The sequence below is a fragment of the Pipistrellus hanaki genome (genome assembly GCF_964339955.1).
Source record: "Pipistrellus hanaki genome assembly, chromosome: 19".
In the NCBI taxonomy this organism is placed as follows: domain Eukaryota; kingdom Metazoa; phylum Chordata; class Mammalia; order Chiroptera; family Vespertilionidae; genus Pipistrellus; species Pipistrellus hanaki.
In genome coordinates this window covers 11202285-11220481 of record NC_140521.1, presented here as the reverse complement: position 1 = coordinate 11220481, position 18197 = coordinate 11202285, and the positions used below count along the sequence as shown (strand labels likewise).

Sequence of the window (18197 nt, the reverse complement as noted above, 5' to 3'; positions counted from 1 at the left end):
GTCCTTCTCTGACTCGCTGGAACCCCATCCTCATCTACTTACCATGGTGTCCAAAATTCACCCCTTTGATCTATGTCTGTTTTTGTGCCAGCACCAGGTTATTTTGATTACTATGGTCTTATAATATAGTTGGATATCAGGTAGTGTGATTTCTCCAACTTTGTTCTTTCTCAGGATTGCTGTGGCTCTTTGGGTCTTTTGTGATTCCAGATAAATTCTTGGAATAGTTTTAGTTCTGTAAAATACTCCATTGGAATCTTAATAGAAATTGCATTGAATATACAGATTGCTTTGGGTAGTATGGATATTTTAATGATGCTAAGTCTATCTATGAACATGGTAGATACATTCACTTATTTGTATTTTCTCCAATTTCCTTCTTCAGTGTCTTATAATTCCTTAGTATAGATCTTCTATATCCTTGGTTTTATATATATATATATATATATATATATATATATATATTAAGCAATTGTGAATAGGATTATTTGCTGAGTTTCCCTTTCTGATAGTTCGTTATTATATAAAAATATAACTGATTTCTGGATATTTATCCTGCTTCTTTACTGAATTCATTTATCAGTTCTAGTTTTTTGTGTGGAAGATTTAGGATTCTCTATATAGAGTATCATGTTATCTGCAAATAAGTTTTACTTCTTTCCAATTTGAATGCCTTTAATTTCTTCTTGTCTGATTGCTGTGGCTAGGACTTTGTTAAATCAATGGAAAAGCAAACATCCCTGTCTTATTCCTGAGCTTAAGGGAAATGCTTATAGTTTTGCCCATTGAGTATGATGCTGACTGTGGGTTTGTCATATATGGCTTTTATTACATTGATATATATTCCCCTTTTCCCATTTTGTTGAGTTTTTATCATAAATGGGAGGTGAATTTTATCAAATGCCTTTTCTGCATCTATTGATATAATCATGTGGTTTTTAGCTTCCATTTTGTTTATGTGTTGTACCAAGTTTCTTGATTTGCAGACATTGTACCAACCTTGAACCCCTGGAATAAAGCCCACTTGATTATATTTTTACTGATTTTAAAGAGAGAAAGGGATAAGGAGAGGGAGAGATTGAAACATCAATGATGAGAGAATCATTGATTGGCTATCTCCTGCACACAGGCTACTGCAGATTGAGCCCACAACCGGGACATGTGACCTTGACCAGAATCGAACCTGGGACCCTTCAGTCTGCAGGCCGATACTCTATCCATTGAGCCAAACCAGATAGGGTGGTGTATGATCTTTTTAATGTATTACTAGATATGGTTTGCTAATTCGTTGCTGAGAATTTTAGTATCTATGCTCATCAGGAATATTAGCCTATCATTTTCTTTCTCTGTAGTGTCTTTATTTGATTTTGGAATTAAGACTATGTTGGCCTCTTAAAATGAACTTGGGAATCTTCCCTCTCCTAGAATTTTTTGGAATAGTTTGTGAAGGTTAAGTGTTAGTTCATCCCTGAATGTTTGGTAAAAATTCACCAAAAGTCATCCTGCCCAGGACTTTTGTTTATCGAGAGTTGTTTTTATAACTGCTTCAATTTCACTAGCTATAATAATCTTTTCAATAACCAGAACTAAATGAATAGCCAAATATGGGGGGAGGGGGGGGGGGATGAAACTTGACCTCTATCTCACATTATACACAAAAAACATTTTCAGGTAGATTGTGGATCTGGGTAATCCAAAACTATAAATAAATCTTTTAAAATATGGAAGAAATTTTTAATATACTTACAGTAGGGAATTAATCCTTAAATAAAAAACAAAAAAAAGTTAGCCAAGGAAAAATCTTAATTGGACTATATTAAAAATAAAAACTTCCTTGCCTGGCCAGTGTGGCTCAGTGGTAGGTTGAGCATCAACCTATAAACCAGGAGGTCATGATTCAATTACCAGCAGGGCACATACCCAGGTTGAGGGCTCAATCCCTAGTAAGGGCAGCGGGGGAGGGGAGAGGGAGAAGGGGGGATAGGTGCAGGAGGCAACAGATCAGTGATTCTGTCTCATCGTTGATGTTTCTATCTCTTCCTTTCCTCTCTGAAATTAATAAAAACAATAAAATAAAAAGTTATTTTGGGTATTGACTATTAGACTAGAGGAAATGGTAGGTAGGCTGTAGCTACAAAAGCCTAGAACTCAGAGGCAGTCAAAGCCAGAGATGATTTGTGGATGGATGGATAGCAATCTTCAAGAACAAAATTTCTTCATATTTAAGAATTTACTGGCTCAATTCCTAGGAGCCATCTATCGGTTCAAATTTCTTCCTCCTATGGGTATACTGCAGTAGCACAATTTACTGGTACATGTACACTAATATATGATAAACTTGGACAATAACATTTTATATGTCCTTGACTTCAGACTAAGATGAGTGATTTTATAAATTACCAAGAAGTAGGAATACAGGATCCCAACCTAATACATTCAAGTTAATATAAAGTTTATTAGAATAAAGTCTTAGTAAATTACATAGATAAAAGAGCCAGGAATCAGATCTATTTCTATTATAGTTTCCTTACTTCTGACTCCTCTTTTATTTCTTACCACCTAGAAGCTTAGTCACAGTAAGTTCACAGAGTTAGTTACTCATTTTCAAAATATAATTTATTTCTGTAATAAAGAATTAAAATATGGCTGTGAAAGTAGAGAATATAGAAAAACATTTAAAAGGTGCAACAGTAATTTTAAAGGTAGTTATACACTAGAGTTTATGCTCAACTTCTACTTGAAAGACCAACCAGCATTTTATATTTATATTTTATTAACTATAATGGAAAAAAACATACCAATTTGTAATTCCAATTAATAATTATAATTCAATAATGGGTTTAGATACCTGGTCAGGACCTTCTGAAAAGGAGTACCAATCTTGGGGATATATTATTGGAAGATCACTTCACTTCACAGACTGATAAATCTACTGTTCAAAAGCCACAAGGATTTCTTTTTTTTTTTACTAATTCATCCACTTACTTAAATCAATGTGGAAGCAATATGGACTTTTTAGATAAAACCAAATGTTTTGGTAAAAATGAGACAAGAGTATCATCTTTCATTATATTGGCATAAAAGCTGGTAAACTCATATATCCCCAAAGCTTGGTTTTCACCAGGTGGGCCTCAAATTTAGAAATTAAACACAGATGGAAAAGTATCTAATGAATTCTATCTATCCCTTCCCCAAAGTCTTATTTACAATTAAAATATAGGTATTATTTTTATGCAGAAAGTACAAAATAATTGGAAAATGTTTGACCAGGAGGAAGACAACTCTTCAGGGTCTATGGTTTGCAGTTTGCAGATTAGGATAGTCTTCTCTAGGAAGAATAATGTCAACATAGCAGCACTATATTCAACGGCAATCCCAAAGCCAGCGGATGGATCATGTGGCAGGAAGCCAAACCTTCTGGCTGCTCACAACATCACTCAGCTTGCCTTTAATCTTCAGGAAGTGTCTCTTGAATTCCAATCCATCACCCTATATTAGCAATAATATAAAAAAATAATGTAAAAAAAAAATATCAAAATCTCTGTGGTGGGATGTAGAGAAAAACACCTACAGATATGTCCAGCTACAATTCTCTTTAGGTCCTCTAATAAAGACCAATTATCTTAGGAGAAGAAATGGCTAAAGTAAATAATTCTGACTTAAGAACCATCACTGTCCCCAACATTGGACCCAACACTGAACTAGGAAAGCAAATACAGTGACAGCCTGTCTGCTTTAAGCATTGATATCTCTGGCCCTACGTCATTGTTTTCCATAGGTATTAGAAATTGGTCAACAAAAATAAGCTACGCAACTATACTGAAGCCTTCTCAAAATACTGTGGCCACAAAGCCAGTGATTCCGTTATATAAAAAACATTATCACACTAGGATCTTAACCATGTAATTCCATACCAAGCATCTGGATAACAGTATTGCAGCAAATCTCCAATATAAAGAATATGACCTTTTCCTCCAACCTCCTTTAGAACTCATACAATCTCCCAGGAAATAGAGAAGATGCTGTTTTTGTTTTATATATACCAAAGGCTTTAAAATTATATATAACCTCAGCTCTAGTAATTTCTAAAGAAATCATCATAAATGTAAGACTTTATGTATCTGGATATTTAAGCACAGAATTATTAACAGATAATGGTTCATTAATTATAATGTGCAAACATTTTTGACAAATCACAATTTTTATAGAAAAGATATATATGAATTCAATATATTTATAAATGCCATGTATATATAAATATAATAATATTTTAGAATAACCTCCACATAAACTCTCCATAGTATATATTATTAGTAGCAATAAGACTACTATAATGAAATACATCAAAATAAATCTGGACCTAGCTGGTTTGGCTCAGTGGATAGAAGGTCAGCCTGCAGACTGAAGGGTCTCGGGTTCAATTTCAGTCAAGGGCATATACTTTGCTTGCAGGCTTGATTCTCAGGGCCATTGGGGCACATACAAGAGGAGACCAATCAATGTTTCTTTTTCTGTCTCTTCCCCCCACCCTTTCACTCTCTCTTAAAAAAAAAAAAAAAATCAATGGAAAATATCCTCAGGGGCGGATTAACAACAACAAAAATGTGTGTTCTCTCTGGATGATAAGATTAAACTTGATTCTGAGTTCCTCCTTTCAACTTCTTCGTATTTTTTTTTTTTTTGTATTTTTTTAAATTTCTACAATGAATAAGTAACAATACTCTTTAAGCAAAACAAAGTTTTTAAAAAAGATATGTGTTGTTCTATATACCTTAGAAAGCCGGAAGTCAACCAAGATCTTCTCATCCATTTCTACCAAATTCACTTTGAAAATCAGTTTATTGTTTCTTCTATCAGTTGTTGATACAGTAACCTAAGGCAATAAAAATAAGGTTAAGCCAAGATGTGTGGGATGGAAGCCAAAAGGCAGTGGGATGACATATTTGAAGTGCTGAAAGAAAAAGCTGTTGAGCTAGAATTCCATATCCAGTGAAACTATGCATTTAAAAAAAAAAAAAAAAAAAAAAGTCCCAGTTAAAATCTGCGTTTGGAAAAAGACATTCAATAGAAAGTCCTCTAGAACTGTTGTTTAAAACATCCAGTCTGTAGTATTCTGTTATGACAGCCCTTGCAAACACATATGTTCACACAAAAAATCTGTATAAAGATGATCACAGCAGCTATTATCCAGAATCGCCTAAAAGTACAAACATCCCAAATGTCCATCAACAGATAACTGTATACACAAAATGTAGTCTACCCACACAATGCAAAATGAATGAAACCTACCTGATTCATACAACTCTTCTTCCATTGGTAGCCCAATTTCTCACAAGTCTCTTTTAGGCACTGGTAAGATTTGTCTGCATCCAATTTGGTAAAAAATCGTGTCATTCTTTTGACCAAGCGCTGCCAGGGGTTCTACATGCCAAATAAAGAAACACAGAATAAATTTGTTATCACCAAAAGGAGGCATGTAGCTATTTAGTCTTAAAATTCTTTTTGCCGTGATTCATGATTCTTATACATAAAGGTCTCTTCTAATTATCTCTTCCTTGTCAGAAAAAAAAAAAAATCGATATAAAGTGTTAGTACTTGAAGATTTATACATTTAAAAAGAGACATTACGACAATAAAAAACGCGTGGTTCCATTATTCACTTTACAAACTCAGTTCTCCTACCTGTGAGGATCCCGGGGTGCCAAGTAACTGACTATTCAGAAGCATGTGATCCGGACACGTGGGCTGCGAGAAACTGATCCCCTGTACCAGCTTATCAATGTACAGCGGGCTGGTGTCCCATAAGGAAAGGCCTGTCCGTGGTTCTGGCTGGGAACTGGAGTATTTCACATTTTCTTCACTAAGACATTAAGACAGGGGAAATATATATCATTAAATAAAATTTCCCAGGCTTTTCAATATCACATTACAATTCTCACACCAATAAAAGTGATAATCACTATTACCATAAAATGTACATATATATATTATTCTACATGGGGGAAATTACCTTCAACGGGCACTTGATCTTGATTAATTAATCTTACCTAGAAGCACTGTTGACTAGAGAGATATCCAAATTGGACTGAATGTGTTTAGAGAATCCACCAGGAGACTCCGATACACCACCTGAAGTGACTCGGGGCCTCTTTGCCCCTAAAAAAATAAAATAAAATAATAAATACAAAAGCTTTCAAGTCTTCTATGCAGATACTTTTAAATTAATATAACTGGCAATCAGAAGAAGTAAAACTACATCTGAATTCATTTAACACCAAAATACTTATACAACAAATAGTGGCTCCTTGCACGTGATTTTACGAGAAATGTGGTCATTACGAACTTACTAGGATTCACTTGTCAAATTATACAAATACTGATCAGTAAGTGTGTTCCATGTGTGGAGTACAAGGCCATGATTTTATTGGTACCATTTACGGTAATAGAAAAATGTTCTATGAAGACAGAGCAACCTAACTAAAGAGTAAAAACTTTAAAAAATAAAAAAACAATTTATGATCATGGCAATAAACATTATGAATCTGCTCTACCCAACATTCCTTGCTCCACTGGAGAAGCTGTAACAAGAACACTCATTACACAGAAAATGATGCCACTATACATTCATGGTTACTATCCTCAGCTGGATCCTCAACTGACTGTCAGTCCTGCGTTTCTCTAGACAGTTTTCTCTCCCCTTCACAATGAATGTTTCAAAACGCCTGCATTCTTGTCAAATTCCCAATTTCACAGAATAAAAATACTTGTATTTGAAGGATGCTTACCTTTCTTGAGTAGTTTGTTGTACCACCTATCTTTTTTGATGTCTGGGATGGTGATCCTTACTGATGGATTCTCAACGAGGATTTTATGCAGCAGGGCTGAAAACAAAACATGAAGACAGCATTTACAAAAGAGTCATGCAGATGAGAAAACCCTATATCTTGTGATATGGAACACATCTCTCTCTCGGTCTCCTTATGTCCAAATATCATCTCTGGGGAAGAGAAAGAATAAAGTATTAAAGCTACTAAAGTATTGCTTTAATTTCATGCCGTTGTTCCTTGCTTCGGTCTGTATCTTAGAGTAGTCTGCCCAGGTCTGATTCTCAATTATTTGCAGACAGTAGCGTAACAGCCCGGTGGAAATGTTTCTCACCAGCTGACAACATTAATAAAAGAATACATCTTACCTATTTTCAATACCAATCTTGTTCCAATGTCATGTTAAGTACTCATTCACACAGTTTTATTTTAAAATTTTATTTTTCAGCATCCTAATTACCTTGATAAATAATTCATATATCTCCCACCACAAAAGTAAATTTCTAAAGGACATACAGTGAAAAATTAGAAAAAAAATCTAGATTTCTAAAAAAGTGAACCGGATTAAGGAATATCCATATAGTAGAACAATTTCAGAGTCTTCAAAAACAATGATGTAGGCCTATAATTACAATCATAGGGAAAGTTCACAAAGCATTAATTCATACACATAAAAAAACAGATTACAAAATATTGTGTGTGCATAGTATAATCTCATTTTTTGTAAAAACATATATCAATATATATTTGTCATATATTTTACAACAAAGTATAGAAGCATGTATCCAAATATTAACATAAGCTGTTTTTCAGGAATTATAGGACTGGTTTTTAAAATTTATTCTCTGGCCAGTGTGGCTCAGTGGTTGAGTGTTAACCTATGAACCAGGTGATCAGGGCACATGCAGCTCAATCCCCAATGTGGGGCTTGCAGGAGGCAGTCAAACAATGATTCTCCCTCATCAGTGATATTTTTCTCTCTCTCTTCCTGTCTGAAATCAATTAAAATTTTTTTTTATTATTTTTATATTTATCTACAAGGATTATAGATTTATATCATTTAAAAGTCAAAAGGAAAATGTAAGAAAAAATAATCAAACAGCACTATACTTCATTATCCAAGAAATCAGTACTTTCAATCAGTTACCTAGAGGAGCAGAATCGATTTTTTTCCAAGGGTTGAGGTAAGTTTTTTTATCTTTCCAATCAGAATATTCCTGACAACTGTCACTGGGCTGGTCCCATGGCAATTCTAAAAAAAAAAAAAAAGTTTTCTGAGTGTTCATTTCATTATGCAGATCTCAGGGAAAATAATTAACAATATAAATCCATTTCCTCCAAGTTAACTCATATGGTAATTCTTTTCAAATTAAGAATACCAGCTCATGCCAAAACCGGTTTGGCTCAGTAGATAGAACGTCGGCCTGCGGACTGAAAGGTCCCGGGTTCGATTCTGGTCAAGGGCATGATTCTTGGTTGCGGGCACCTCCCAAGTGTGGGTTGTGTAGGAGGCAGCTGATCAATGTTTCTCTCTCATCGATGTTTTTGACTTTCTATCCTCTCCCTTCCTCTCTGTAAAAAAATCAATAAAATACATTAAAAAAAAAAAAAAATACCAGCTGACAAAAATTTCAGAAGCACTCCAAGATAGATGAGCCCAACCACTTCCTGCCCTACACTTCCCAAAAGTATTTGCATGGATCTTAAAAGCAAGAGCTACTGTTGTATGTCATTTAATAGCTATCCATACCTCAATTTTCAAAACCTTTGAGATTAAAAGTTCTAACTTAGTTGTAAATAATTTGCTATTAAAGTACTGTCATGTAAATATGGATACCCTTGGATTATTTCATTAATGGAATAACAAATGGAATAACAAATTATTTCATTAATGGAATAACATTTGGAATAACAAATCTGTCTTTCCGCAGGAGACGAGTTTTATCACGATTCGGGAGCCCTTACCTCCAGCCAACATTGCAGTCAGCACTATTCCGCAGGACCAAACATCCACTGGTTCTGCGTGAAATTCTTTTCTCTTCAGAAGTTCTGGCGCCACGTAAGGCAAAGTCCCACACATCTTGTTCAGTAAACGCTCACGGTTATTGTGCCGAAACACTGTCGCCAAGCCAAAGTCAGAGATTTTGAGGTTATCTAAACCAAAGGAAAAAAGAGATGATGGGATACACATGTTTTTTAAGTAGATACACTTAAAGTGTCATTGGAAAAATCACTGGTGTCACCCAAGGTTTGTAGAACTTCTCTGCCTTAAAACGCGCCAACAAAGAAATGTTTATAAAGAAGAAATAAAAGACATCATTATTTAGCTAAAATCAGTGAAAGAACTCATCGCTTCTGCTAATTCAAGAGAAAAAAATTTTTTTTAAATAAGAGAAATATCAATGTTAAAATCAAACAGGTTAAAGAAAGATACTGAAGTCAAAAGGGCCTGCCCTTCTGAAAAAGGGTATTGGAGACTTAGGCTTAAAGCAGAGCCTAGCCCTTTATTGGGTTGTGCAGCAGGCAGGAGACATCAATAATGTATTAGGGCCGAAACCGGTTTGGCTCATTGGATAGACTAGGGGTGTCGAACTCAATCAGAGAAGGGGCTAAAATCTAAAATCCAGCCTAAATCGCGGGCCGAATGGTTTACTGAACAGTCATAAATTGACAATGTCATAAACTGACAGCGGAGTGCAGTGATGACAGCGCGGTGTGGGCCACATTGCAAGGCCTGGCGGGCTGGATTTGGCCCGCGGGCCTTGTGTTTGACACATGTGGGATAGAGCGTCGGCCTGTGGACTAAAAGGTCCCGGGTTTGATTCGGTAAAGGGCATGTACCTTGGTTGCGGGTACATCCCCAGTAGGGGGTGTGCAAGAGGCAGCTAATCAATGATTCTCATCGATGTTTCTAACTCTCTATCCCTCTCTTTTCCTCTCTGTAAAAAATCAATAAAAAAAAACAAACAGGCAAAATTAAAAAATAATAGTAATAAAAATAATGTATTAGGTACAACGTTCCCAGCAGCAAGCAAAACCTGTTGGTTAGGAAATTTACATGTAAAGACACACCAAAACTAAAGATCCACAAACCACCAGAACTTCTTGTCAAAGTGGCTTCGTTTAGAAAAGGAGGAGGAACTCTTAAAAAAAACAAAAGTAAATTTTTACTCTAACTTTCCATCTTCCACACACATAAACTGTAGGTAGTTAAACACTTGGTAAATATCTACTGTAACAAAATGACACTGTGCTAGCCAATGTGCTTAGATAAATTACTGGAGAAGACTAACAGACCACTGTTGCAAAGGTTATAAAAATATAGGACATTATGAACTCTTAGAGCAAAGGAGTCAAATCTAGTTTTAGGAATTAGAGATTCCCTATTTTCAACCTTTCTAGAGGACAATCTGGCAATAGATGTTAAAATGTAAAATATTCACACACTCTTTATGAACTAGTAATTTCTATTTCTAGGACTATATCCACAGAACTACTTCCTCAAACACACAAACATAAGGATATTCATTTTATTATTTGTAAGTAATTTAAATGTCCATCAATACAGAAATGACTAAATCTTATAATACATGTACATAATGAAACTATGTAAGTAATTGTTTTTAAATAAAGGCATAGCTCTATGTACTGACACAGAATTGAGTATAAGTTAAAAAAAAAAAAAAAAAAGAGCCGGGACCGGTTTGGCTCAGTGGATAGAGCGTTGGCCTGGGGACTGAAAGGTCCCGGGTTCGATTCCGGTCAAGGGCATGTACCTTGGTTGCGGGCGCATCCCCAGTAGGGGGTGTGCAAGAGGCATCTGATCGATGATTCTCTCTCATCGATGTTTCTAACTCTCTATCCCTCTCTCTTCCTCTCTGTGAAAAATCAATAAAATATATTTAAAAAAAAAAAAAAAAAAAGGCAAGTGTCATAAAAAATATTCATTATATGACCCAATTTTTATATTGGGTTTGTGCACAAATTTATAGCACAGTCATCACTGTTTTATTTGTTTTAAAAGCTATAAAAACAACTGTCCCCAAAATAGGGGACTAATTCTTTAAAAATCAATTACATCTACAATACAGTATGGAAGCCATTGATGATGTTCACCTGTATTTGAGTTGGAAGGTAGCTAGTATAATTACTTGTTAATAACTATATATGACAGTCTTAAACCACTGACATTGAGTACCAAGTTACTACCGTAGTAAGTAGTAATCACTGAAAATACTAATGGGTGACCTCTGTATATCCTTGGATTTTGTTTTGTTATTCAGTAATGCAAAAGCCTTGAAACAGCCTTGCTTGGCTGTATTAAAATAATTTAGGTAGCAGTCACACAATGCTAAACTTACCCCTTTCATCCAATAGGAGATTTTCTGGCTTAATATCCCTGTGAGTGATTCCAATGCCATGCAGATAAGTCTAAGAAAGCAGAGGGAAGAATATTAGAGTTTAGTGACTTACTTCACTCACATTAATTTTAAGTAAAAGTTTGTCAACGGTACCTACCACCCCTGCCATGAGTTGATGGAAGAACCTCTGAGCATCTTGTTCAGGCATGCCTATGTCTGGCTCTGTAAGAATTCATAATGAGAGTTAGTTTACCAGGTAAATGTAATTAGGAATCAACCACAGAGCCTCTTAATTCTAAGGTTAAACATGTGTGATTGTACTTGAGCAAACAGAATTTTATGCTAACAATCAAAAAGACTCTGGAGTCCACTAACTTTTATAATAAGAATGCAAATCATATCTTGCAAGTCCCTGCTTATCTTATATTAACCATTATTTATTTGATCTTTCAAATTCTCCCCTAATTTCATCAAAATGTCATGCCAAGATTTTTCCACTCCTGAAGTGTAATTGCCAAAGTGGAAGCTTGACAAAATTAAGCTAATTTCACTCTGAATAGTCAACAAGAGATTTAAACTTCCTATAACCTCTCACTCAACAGTCATGAATGCCTGTGACGTTTCTTTAGGAACACAGATTTATTAAGATGTATCCTATTGTCAGTCATCTTTTTATATCTTGGCCTCCCTATTAATTCATGATTTCTTTTACACTCAACTATCTCCTGAGATAAATACTTGTGATTCTAATAATCAATTTTAACTGTTAATGCAATAGCTTTAAATATTAAACTCAGAATATATTTTATGTACTTCTCAATGTTCTATAAAAGCAATCCTAGAAAATTCTAAATTATCTCACTTGAACACATAAAGAAGAAACATAGTAACATGCTATTATGTTGCATCTCTAAATATATACAATGAGACTACAGTTTATCATTCTTAATATGTGTGCAACAATACCAACCAAATTACTTATACAACTTGGGAAAAAAGTTTTGATGACTTTACGCTTTTGTGTGTTAATATAAGTTGCAAAAACAGAACAACTTATTCCAATTTCTCTGTTGCATAAGCAATTCTTAATGGACAATGACCAAATAGCAGACCCAAGTTCAAGAAAGAAATTTAGAAACTTATTTAGGAGAATAATTATCTTAAATCTTTTCCATACCGATTCGATCAAAAAGTTCTCCTCCACTACAATACTCCAGAAATAGATACTGGATATTGCCTTCTCTCCTGTGACCATAGAATTTCACTACATTCTCATGATTTAACATTTTATTGATGCAGATCTCTTTCTTAATGTTGTCTGGACAGTCTACGGCACGCTTCATGTCGACTATCTTCACCGCGACTGCTTCTTCAGTTCTTCTATTCACAGCAAGTTGAACTCTTAAAAAAAGAAAAGTTATAACATTCCAGACACCTGATTCTATTGATTTTAAAACTTTGAATAAGATTAAACACGGCCCTTCCAGAATTGTTGCACTTTTATAAATGTATCCACCAAGGAGAAACCATGAGAATGGTCTCTGCCATATTCTCAAAAGATACTCCTCCATTCTGAAATGGGAGATACAACAGATAATGCACCGAAGAAGTCATTATGCTATTTAACTAAATGTCATTCAATAAATGCTTGAGAAAATGAACTAAACTGGGATTACCATTCTAGGCCACATTCCATACACACATGCTCTATTCATTTAATTCTAATAACATTTATCAATCCCGCGGTAACTCTTCTAAGCACTGATGGGGTCAGTACCATTATTGTCATCTTACAGCTAAGAAAACAGAGGCACGCAACAGTATTAAGAAGTTCGCTGCCCTAGGCAGTTGGCTCCGTTGCATCACTTCATACACCAAAAGGGTGCAAATAGGTTTCCCTCTCACATCGATATTTCTCTCTCTCTCTCTCACTCCCTTCCTCTTTTTCTAAAACCAATACATTCGGATGCTGCGATGAGGATTAAAAAGCAGCAACTCGCCTAAGAACAAAACAATGATCGGTATGTGACAGGCTGATGATTTGACACCAGGCAGCCTGACTCCACAGTCTGTTCGTTGGTTCGTTTGAAACACGAAGCCTAAACCTCAAGAAGAAATGTCAGGAGAAAAGGAATTCGGCGCTTTACAAAGTAAATGTCAAAGAAAATAACGTCCTTACAAACGATTGCGCAACTTCCGTTCCCCGAAAGTCTTGCATTTCAAATGCTGCATTTCTAAGGCCCCACTGTATTAAAGCAACTCCAAAACAACGCATGTGGGCGCAAACGAGACCAAGGGGGACGGAGCAGATGCGGAAGCAGGGTACGAGGGCTCGGACTCACTCTCCATAGGCACCTTCTCCCAGGGTCTGCACCAAGTCCCAGTCCTCCACGAAGGGCACGGCCATGGCTCCGCTGCGCACCGCGGCTGCAAGGGGCGGGACCCAGAAAAGGGGGTGGGGGGTGAGGACGAGCGTCCGTCATCGGTGAGGCCGCTGAGCTCTGCGTCCTGCCAGGAGTCCTCCGTGTAAACAACAACAGCTCTTCTTTCCCCTGGAACCCCATCACCCATATTTTACCCCCGTCTAAACCCCAAATCTCTGGGGGTTTAGGCTAGACTCCCAAATCCTGGCGTTTGATTCTGTAAATCCCCATCCCCACGCACACCGAATGCTCGGGGTCGGCCCCTCGCATCCGCGAAGGAACGGTAGCAGTTGTGATGGAATTGGGGGACAATGCCCCACGGTGGATGTAGAGAAGGGGTCAAAGGGATCTAGGGAAACGGGGAAAGATAACCACGACCGCCGCGGCCCCTCCTCCCCACCCCCAGGCGTCCCCCAGGCCGGGTGGGGCCCGGGGCGGGGCCAAACTGCCCGGAGGGGCGGAAGGCAGGGCCCGGAGGCACGCAGACTAGCAGAGGGGAAGTTTCTGCAGCCCCTATAGCTCCCGCACCCCGGGCCACCCTCCTCCGCCCTCTGGGGCCGCCCCTCCGCGGGAGACTCTCCGAACCCCCCGCCCGTCGCCGTGCTCTCCTGGCTCATGCGGACCCCGAACTCCTCTGCAGACTCCCCGCCGCCCTTCTCACCAGGCCGTCCTCTGCCCGCCGCCGCAGGAATCCAAATGCTGCGCTTTTCCCGCCAAAACTGGATGGCGTCACGCTGTCGCAAACGCGCGCGCCTTTGCCGTAAAGCGAGGAGGCGCGCTTTCCGGTTCGCGAAGTTAGGAAGCTCGGCGGCCGCCGGAGGCTGGCGCTGCAGCCCCACAGGTTCAGCTCCGCCCCGGTTACAGTGGGGGGTGTTGTGGGGCCGGGAGAAGGTGCCGGCTGCCGAACGCCCCTCTGCGAAAGCTCTCTGCGCCCCAACGCGTCTGAGACCCGGGGACCCGGGAGGCCAGCGTGCGCGGGGCCGCGTGTCCACCCGTGGGCGCCGCGACGCCGGTTCTGCGCCTCAGAGCATCTGCCCGGCGACCAGTCCGGACTGTGAGGGCCTCGAACTGTCTGTCACGTCGGAGCGAGGCGCAGACCGGCCGTTGAGGACGGGGCTGGGAAGGACGAAGGGAACGGCGGGCGCCTCTGAGCCCGGCCCCTCGGTAGCCGGCGGAGAAGGCTCCGATGGAACCGCTGGCAGGTGGAGGGAGTGTGAGGATGGCCAGCTCGGCCCTGCGTGGCCTGGATCGGCTCCAAAACTGCACCTCAGCCCCCCAGCGTGTGAAAGAAGAGCGTCTGTGTAGCTCAGTCCTACCTGTCTTCTCATTCTGAGTGTGGGAGACGCAGGCAGGTAGGTAGAGCAAAAACGCTGTTTTGCCTCATTTTACAAAGCATATTTTAAGTAATCCGTTTAAGTAGATAAGTAAATTCTGGGGGAAAGGGCCTGCGTTACGGTAAAATAACACGGAACACTGAAAGAGGTATCCCCCCTTGGCAATAAATGACGGAACTCAAGGCGCAGGCAATATCATCTCCATCAAAATCTCCAGTTCTTACCACTGGGCCACATACATTGATAATAGCTCGATTGTGTTACCGGTAATGGAGTAAAATAAGTATAAAATATGTTACACAAAAATGCAGTTAACCAAAGTCACTCCAATACATTTTTAAACCCTTATCTTAAAAAATAGGTTCTTATTGATTTTTAGAGAGAGAGAAACATGGGATTTGACTGGGAATTGAACTGGCTGGCTTCCCAGTGCATAAGTAGACCCCTCAGCCACTGAGCCACACCAGTTGGGCCAATAAATTTAATTTTTAAAAAATGCACATACCTGCTTTAAAATAAGACCAGAGCATTTCAAAATGCCTGTTTGCGAAGTTTTTAACCAGGCTAGGCTTCATGTAATAACGCTTTCACACCTTTTACTACATTTTCTCTAATTTGTGCACTGTGTGCTGCAAACAAAGATGAAGAAAAGAAGAGGAGGACCTGCTCAGTGTGTGTGTGTGTGAATGGAATTGAAGTATCTTAGCCTGAAAAAAAAAAAAAAGGTATACCCGTTTCAGGTAGAACAGTTAAAGACAGCCCCATGGGAGAAGGACTGCACACAATAGCCTCTGAAACCTTACTAAAATAGTAAATATTTAAAAGGCACAAGGAAAGAGTATGAAAAAGGAGATTTTGGCAAGTGGAAAGTCTTAAGTAAAACAGAGATGAATCCTAGAGCCAACAATGGGAAAGCAGAAAAGCAACTTGATTTACGTCCCAGAACTTCCAAAAGGCTCAAGTGAAGTGACACCAGGTAACTGAAATGTAGGTGAAGGTGGGCCTATACAGAGGGTAGGTTGAAAAACTAGGTACGAAGCAAATAGACCCTTGGGTCCTCTCACTTCGTCCCAAAGCACCCCCCCTCCCCAAAGCTGATACAAGATTTGAGAGAGTAACTACATGGTATCTGAGCTGGAGAGCATCAGGCAGTTAGAGGCTTGGGTATCTTACTGAAAACAAAGGGATTAAGTGTCAGTTTATGCAAAGAAGTTTGACCCTGGCCCACCCGCAGCATGTTTGACGTGCTTGCTCTAGAGCAGTGGTTCTCAACCTTCCTAATGCTACAATCCTTTAATTCAGTTCCTCATGTTGTGGTGACCCCCATAAAATTATTTTCATTGCTACTTCATAAACTGTAATTTTGTTACTGTTAATGAATCCTAATGTAAATATCTGTGTTTTCCAATGGTATTAGGTTCTACATTTGAGAACTGCTAGCAGGGTTGCCTAAGACCATCAGAAAACATAGATATTTACACTATGATTCAAAACAGTAGCAAAATTAGTTATAAAGTAGCAACAAAAATAATTTTATGGTTGGGGATCTTCACAACATGAGGAACTATATTAAAGGGTCGTGGCATTAGGAAGGTTGAGAACCACTGCTCTAGAGCCTTCTTTCCCACTTAGAAATATGATAGCCTGCCTGTATCCTTAGAGGATTTATAAGCCTTCTCAAGGGAATGTTATCTATATAAAAAGATCTAACGATGCCAATATCAGGGATTTCCAGCCAGATCATGGCGGTGGAGCCCATATTCAATGAGCCAGACTCCTTTCCCCAGACAGACCTTCCAATCTGTTTTAGGGTTCCACTCTTTTTTTTTTTTTTTTTTATTTCAGAGAGGAAGGGAGAGGGAGAGAAACATCGATGATGAGAATCACTGATTGGCTGCCTCGCACACCCCAAACTGGGGATTGAACCCACAACCCAGGCATGTGCCCTTGACTAGGAATCAAACAGTGACCTCCTGGTTCATAGGTTGATGTTCAACCACTAAGCCACACTGCTGGGCTGGGTCCCACTCTTAAAAAGAGCAGACAACTAAGAATTTGAAAAGGCCTTTAATATGAAAGATGTCAAAACAAAGGAATATTCAAACAAAACAGAAAAACACTTCTCAGACATTAAAAAGTGTGATAGCAGAAAAAAAGGGAAACTACATAGACAAATTGCAAAAAAAAAAATATATATTTTTTAAAGAAATCTTCCAGGGCAAAGCATATAGATGGAAAACAGAATTAAGAATATTGGGTGATTAATCCAGGAAGTCCAGCATCCAAATAGCTTATTTTTCAGAAAGAGAAAGAATTAGGGGAAATCCACAAATAACTCAAGGAAATTTCTCAGAACTGAAGAACTTGACTTTCCAAACTTAAAAGTTTCAAGTACCCAGCACAATGGATGATCCACTATAAGACACATCATCGGCAAAATTTCAGAACATTACATACAGAGAAGATCCTAAGAGGTCTGGGGGTGGAAGTGAGAGGGAATGGACTCATGCAAAAAAGTTACAATCAGAACAGCATTGCATTTCTCAACATTTAGAAGAGAAAACACAATGGGCCAATGCCTTCAAAGTAATTCTAAGGAAAATCTTCACACCTGGAACTCGATACCTAGCCAGCCTGTTAATTGTGACACGAGACATGCAAGATCTCAAGAAATTTATCTCCCACACACTTTCTCAGGGAGGCAGTTAGAGGTGACAAAACAAGAAAGAAATTCAGGAGATTGACATACATAACGTGACAGTGAAAGGATACACCAACTCAAGAGGTGTGTAAACAAACCTAAAGAATAAACCAAACTGGTATATACCAAAACAGGACATCTCTAAGACATACCCAGTGAGTCTGAGCATATTAAAAGGAACTTGGCACAAATGAATGAGAGCTTGGGGAAAAATTAGTGACAAACACAAAAAACAAATGAAAAAACTCCCTCCAAAAAAAATGACACAGGGATAAAACAAAGCAGTAACGGTATACTGCATGGCCTAGTTGTGAAAAGCCATAAGGTAAAAACTACTGAACTAAGCCAAATCGTAACTATAACAGAATCTTAAAGTGGTCCATGGGAATAGCAGGATGGTGAAAAAGAGCTAAATCTTCATTTTCTACACCAGAAAATCAACAGATGATACCTAAGATAGAAAAACCAACACAGAGTAAAATAAAGCAAGTTATCTAATGAGATCGAGGTAAATAATGTGAGAATCAGCAGAGTTGAAAGTGGTTGCCTCTGAG

General features: G+C 38.4%; 1 protein-coding gene across 1 annotated transcript; it reads right to left on the bottom strand.

Annotated features, from left to right (window-relative positions):
• Window positions 1-2594: 2594 nt before the first annotated feature.
• Window positions 2595-14356, bottom strand: CHEK1 (checkpoint kinase 1). The gene is made up of 14 exons (XM_084867329.1): window positions 14270-14356; window positions 13528-13612; window positions 12363-12586; window positions 11343-11407; window positions 11186-11255; window positions 8790-8978; window positions 7972-8076; window positions 6786-6881; window positions 6048-6156; window positions 5683-5860; window positions 5290-5421; window positions 4772-4873; window positions 2986-3489; window positions 2595-2920 (listed from the first exon to the last, which is right to left on the bottom strand). Exons 2-13 carry the CDS (start codon window positions 13590-13592, stop codon window positions 3394-3396), a joined length of 1431 nt encoding a protein of 476 aa, XP_084723455.1. The 5' UTR covers window positions 13593-13612; window positions 14270-14356; the 3' UTR covers window positions 2595-2920; window positions 2986-3393.
• Between the last annotated feature and the right edge of the window lie 3841 nt (window positions 14357-18197).

Bases quoted from the DNA above. Each gene is read 5' to 3' on its own strand.
- CHEK1 (XM_084867329.1), bottom strand. From the start codon at position 13,592: ATGGCCGTGCCCTTCGTGGAGGACTGGGACTTGGTGCAGACCCTGGGA. The intron at 8,979-11,185 runs GTAAGTTTAGCA...CCTTTGGTTTAG, and splicing joins TCTCCTATTGGATGAAAGGG to ATAACCTCAAAATCTCTGAC. The intron at 8,077-8,789 runs GTAAGGGCTCCC...TTTTTTTTTTAG, and splicing joins GACTGCAATGTTGGCTGGAG to AATTGCCATGGGACCAGCCC.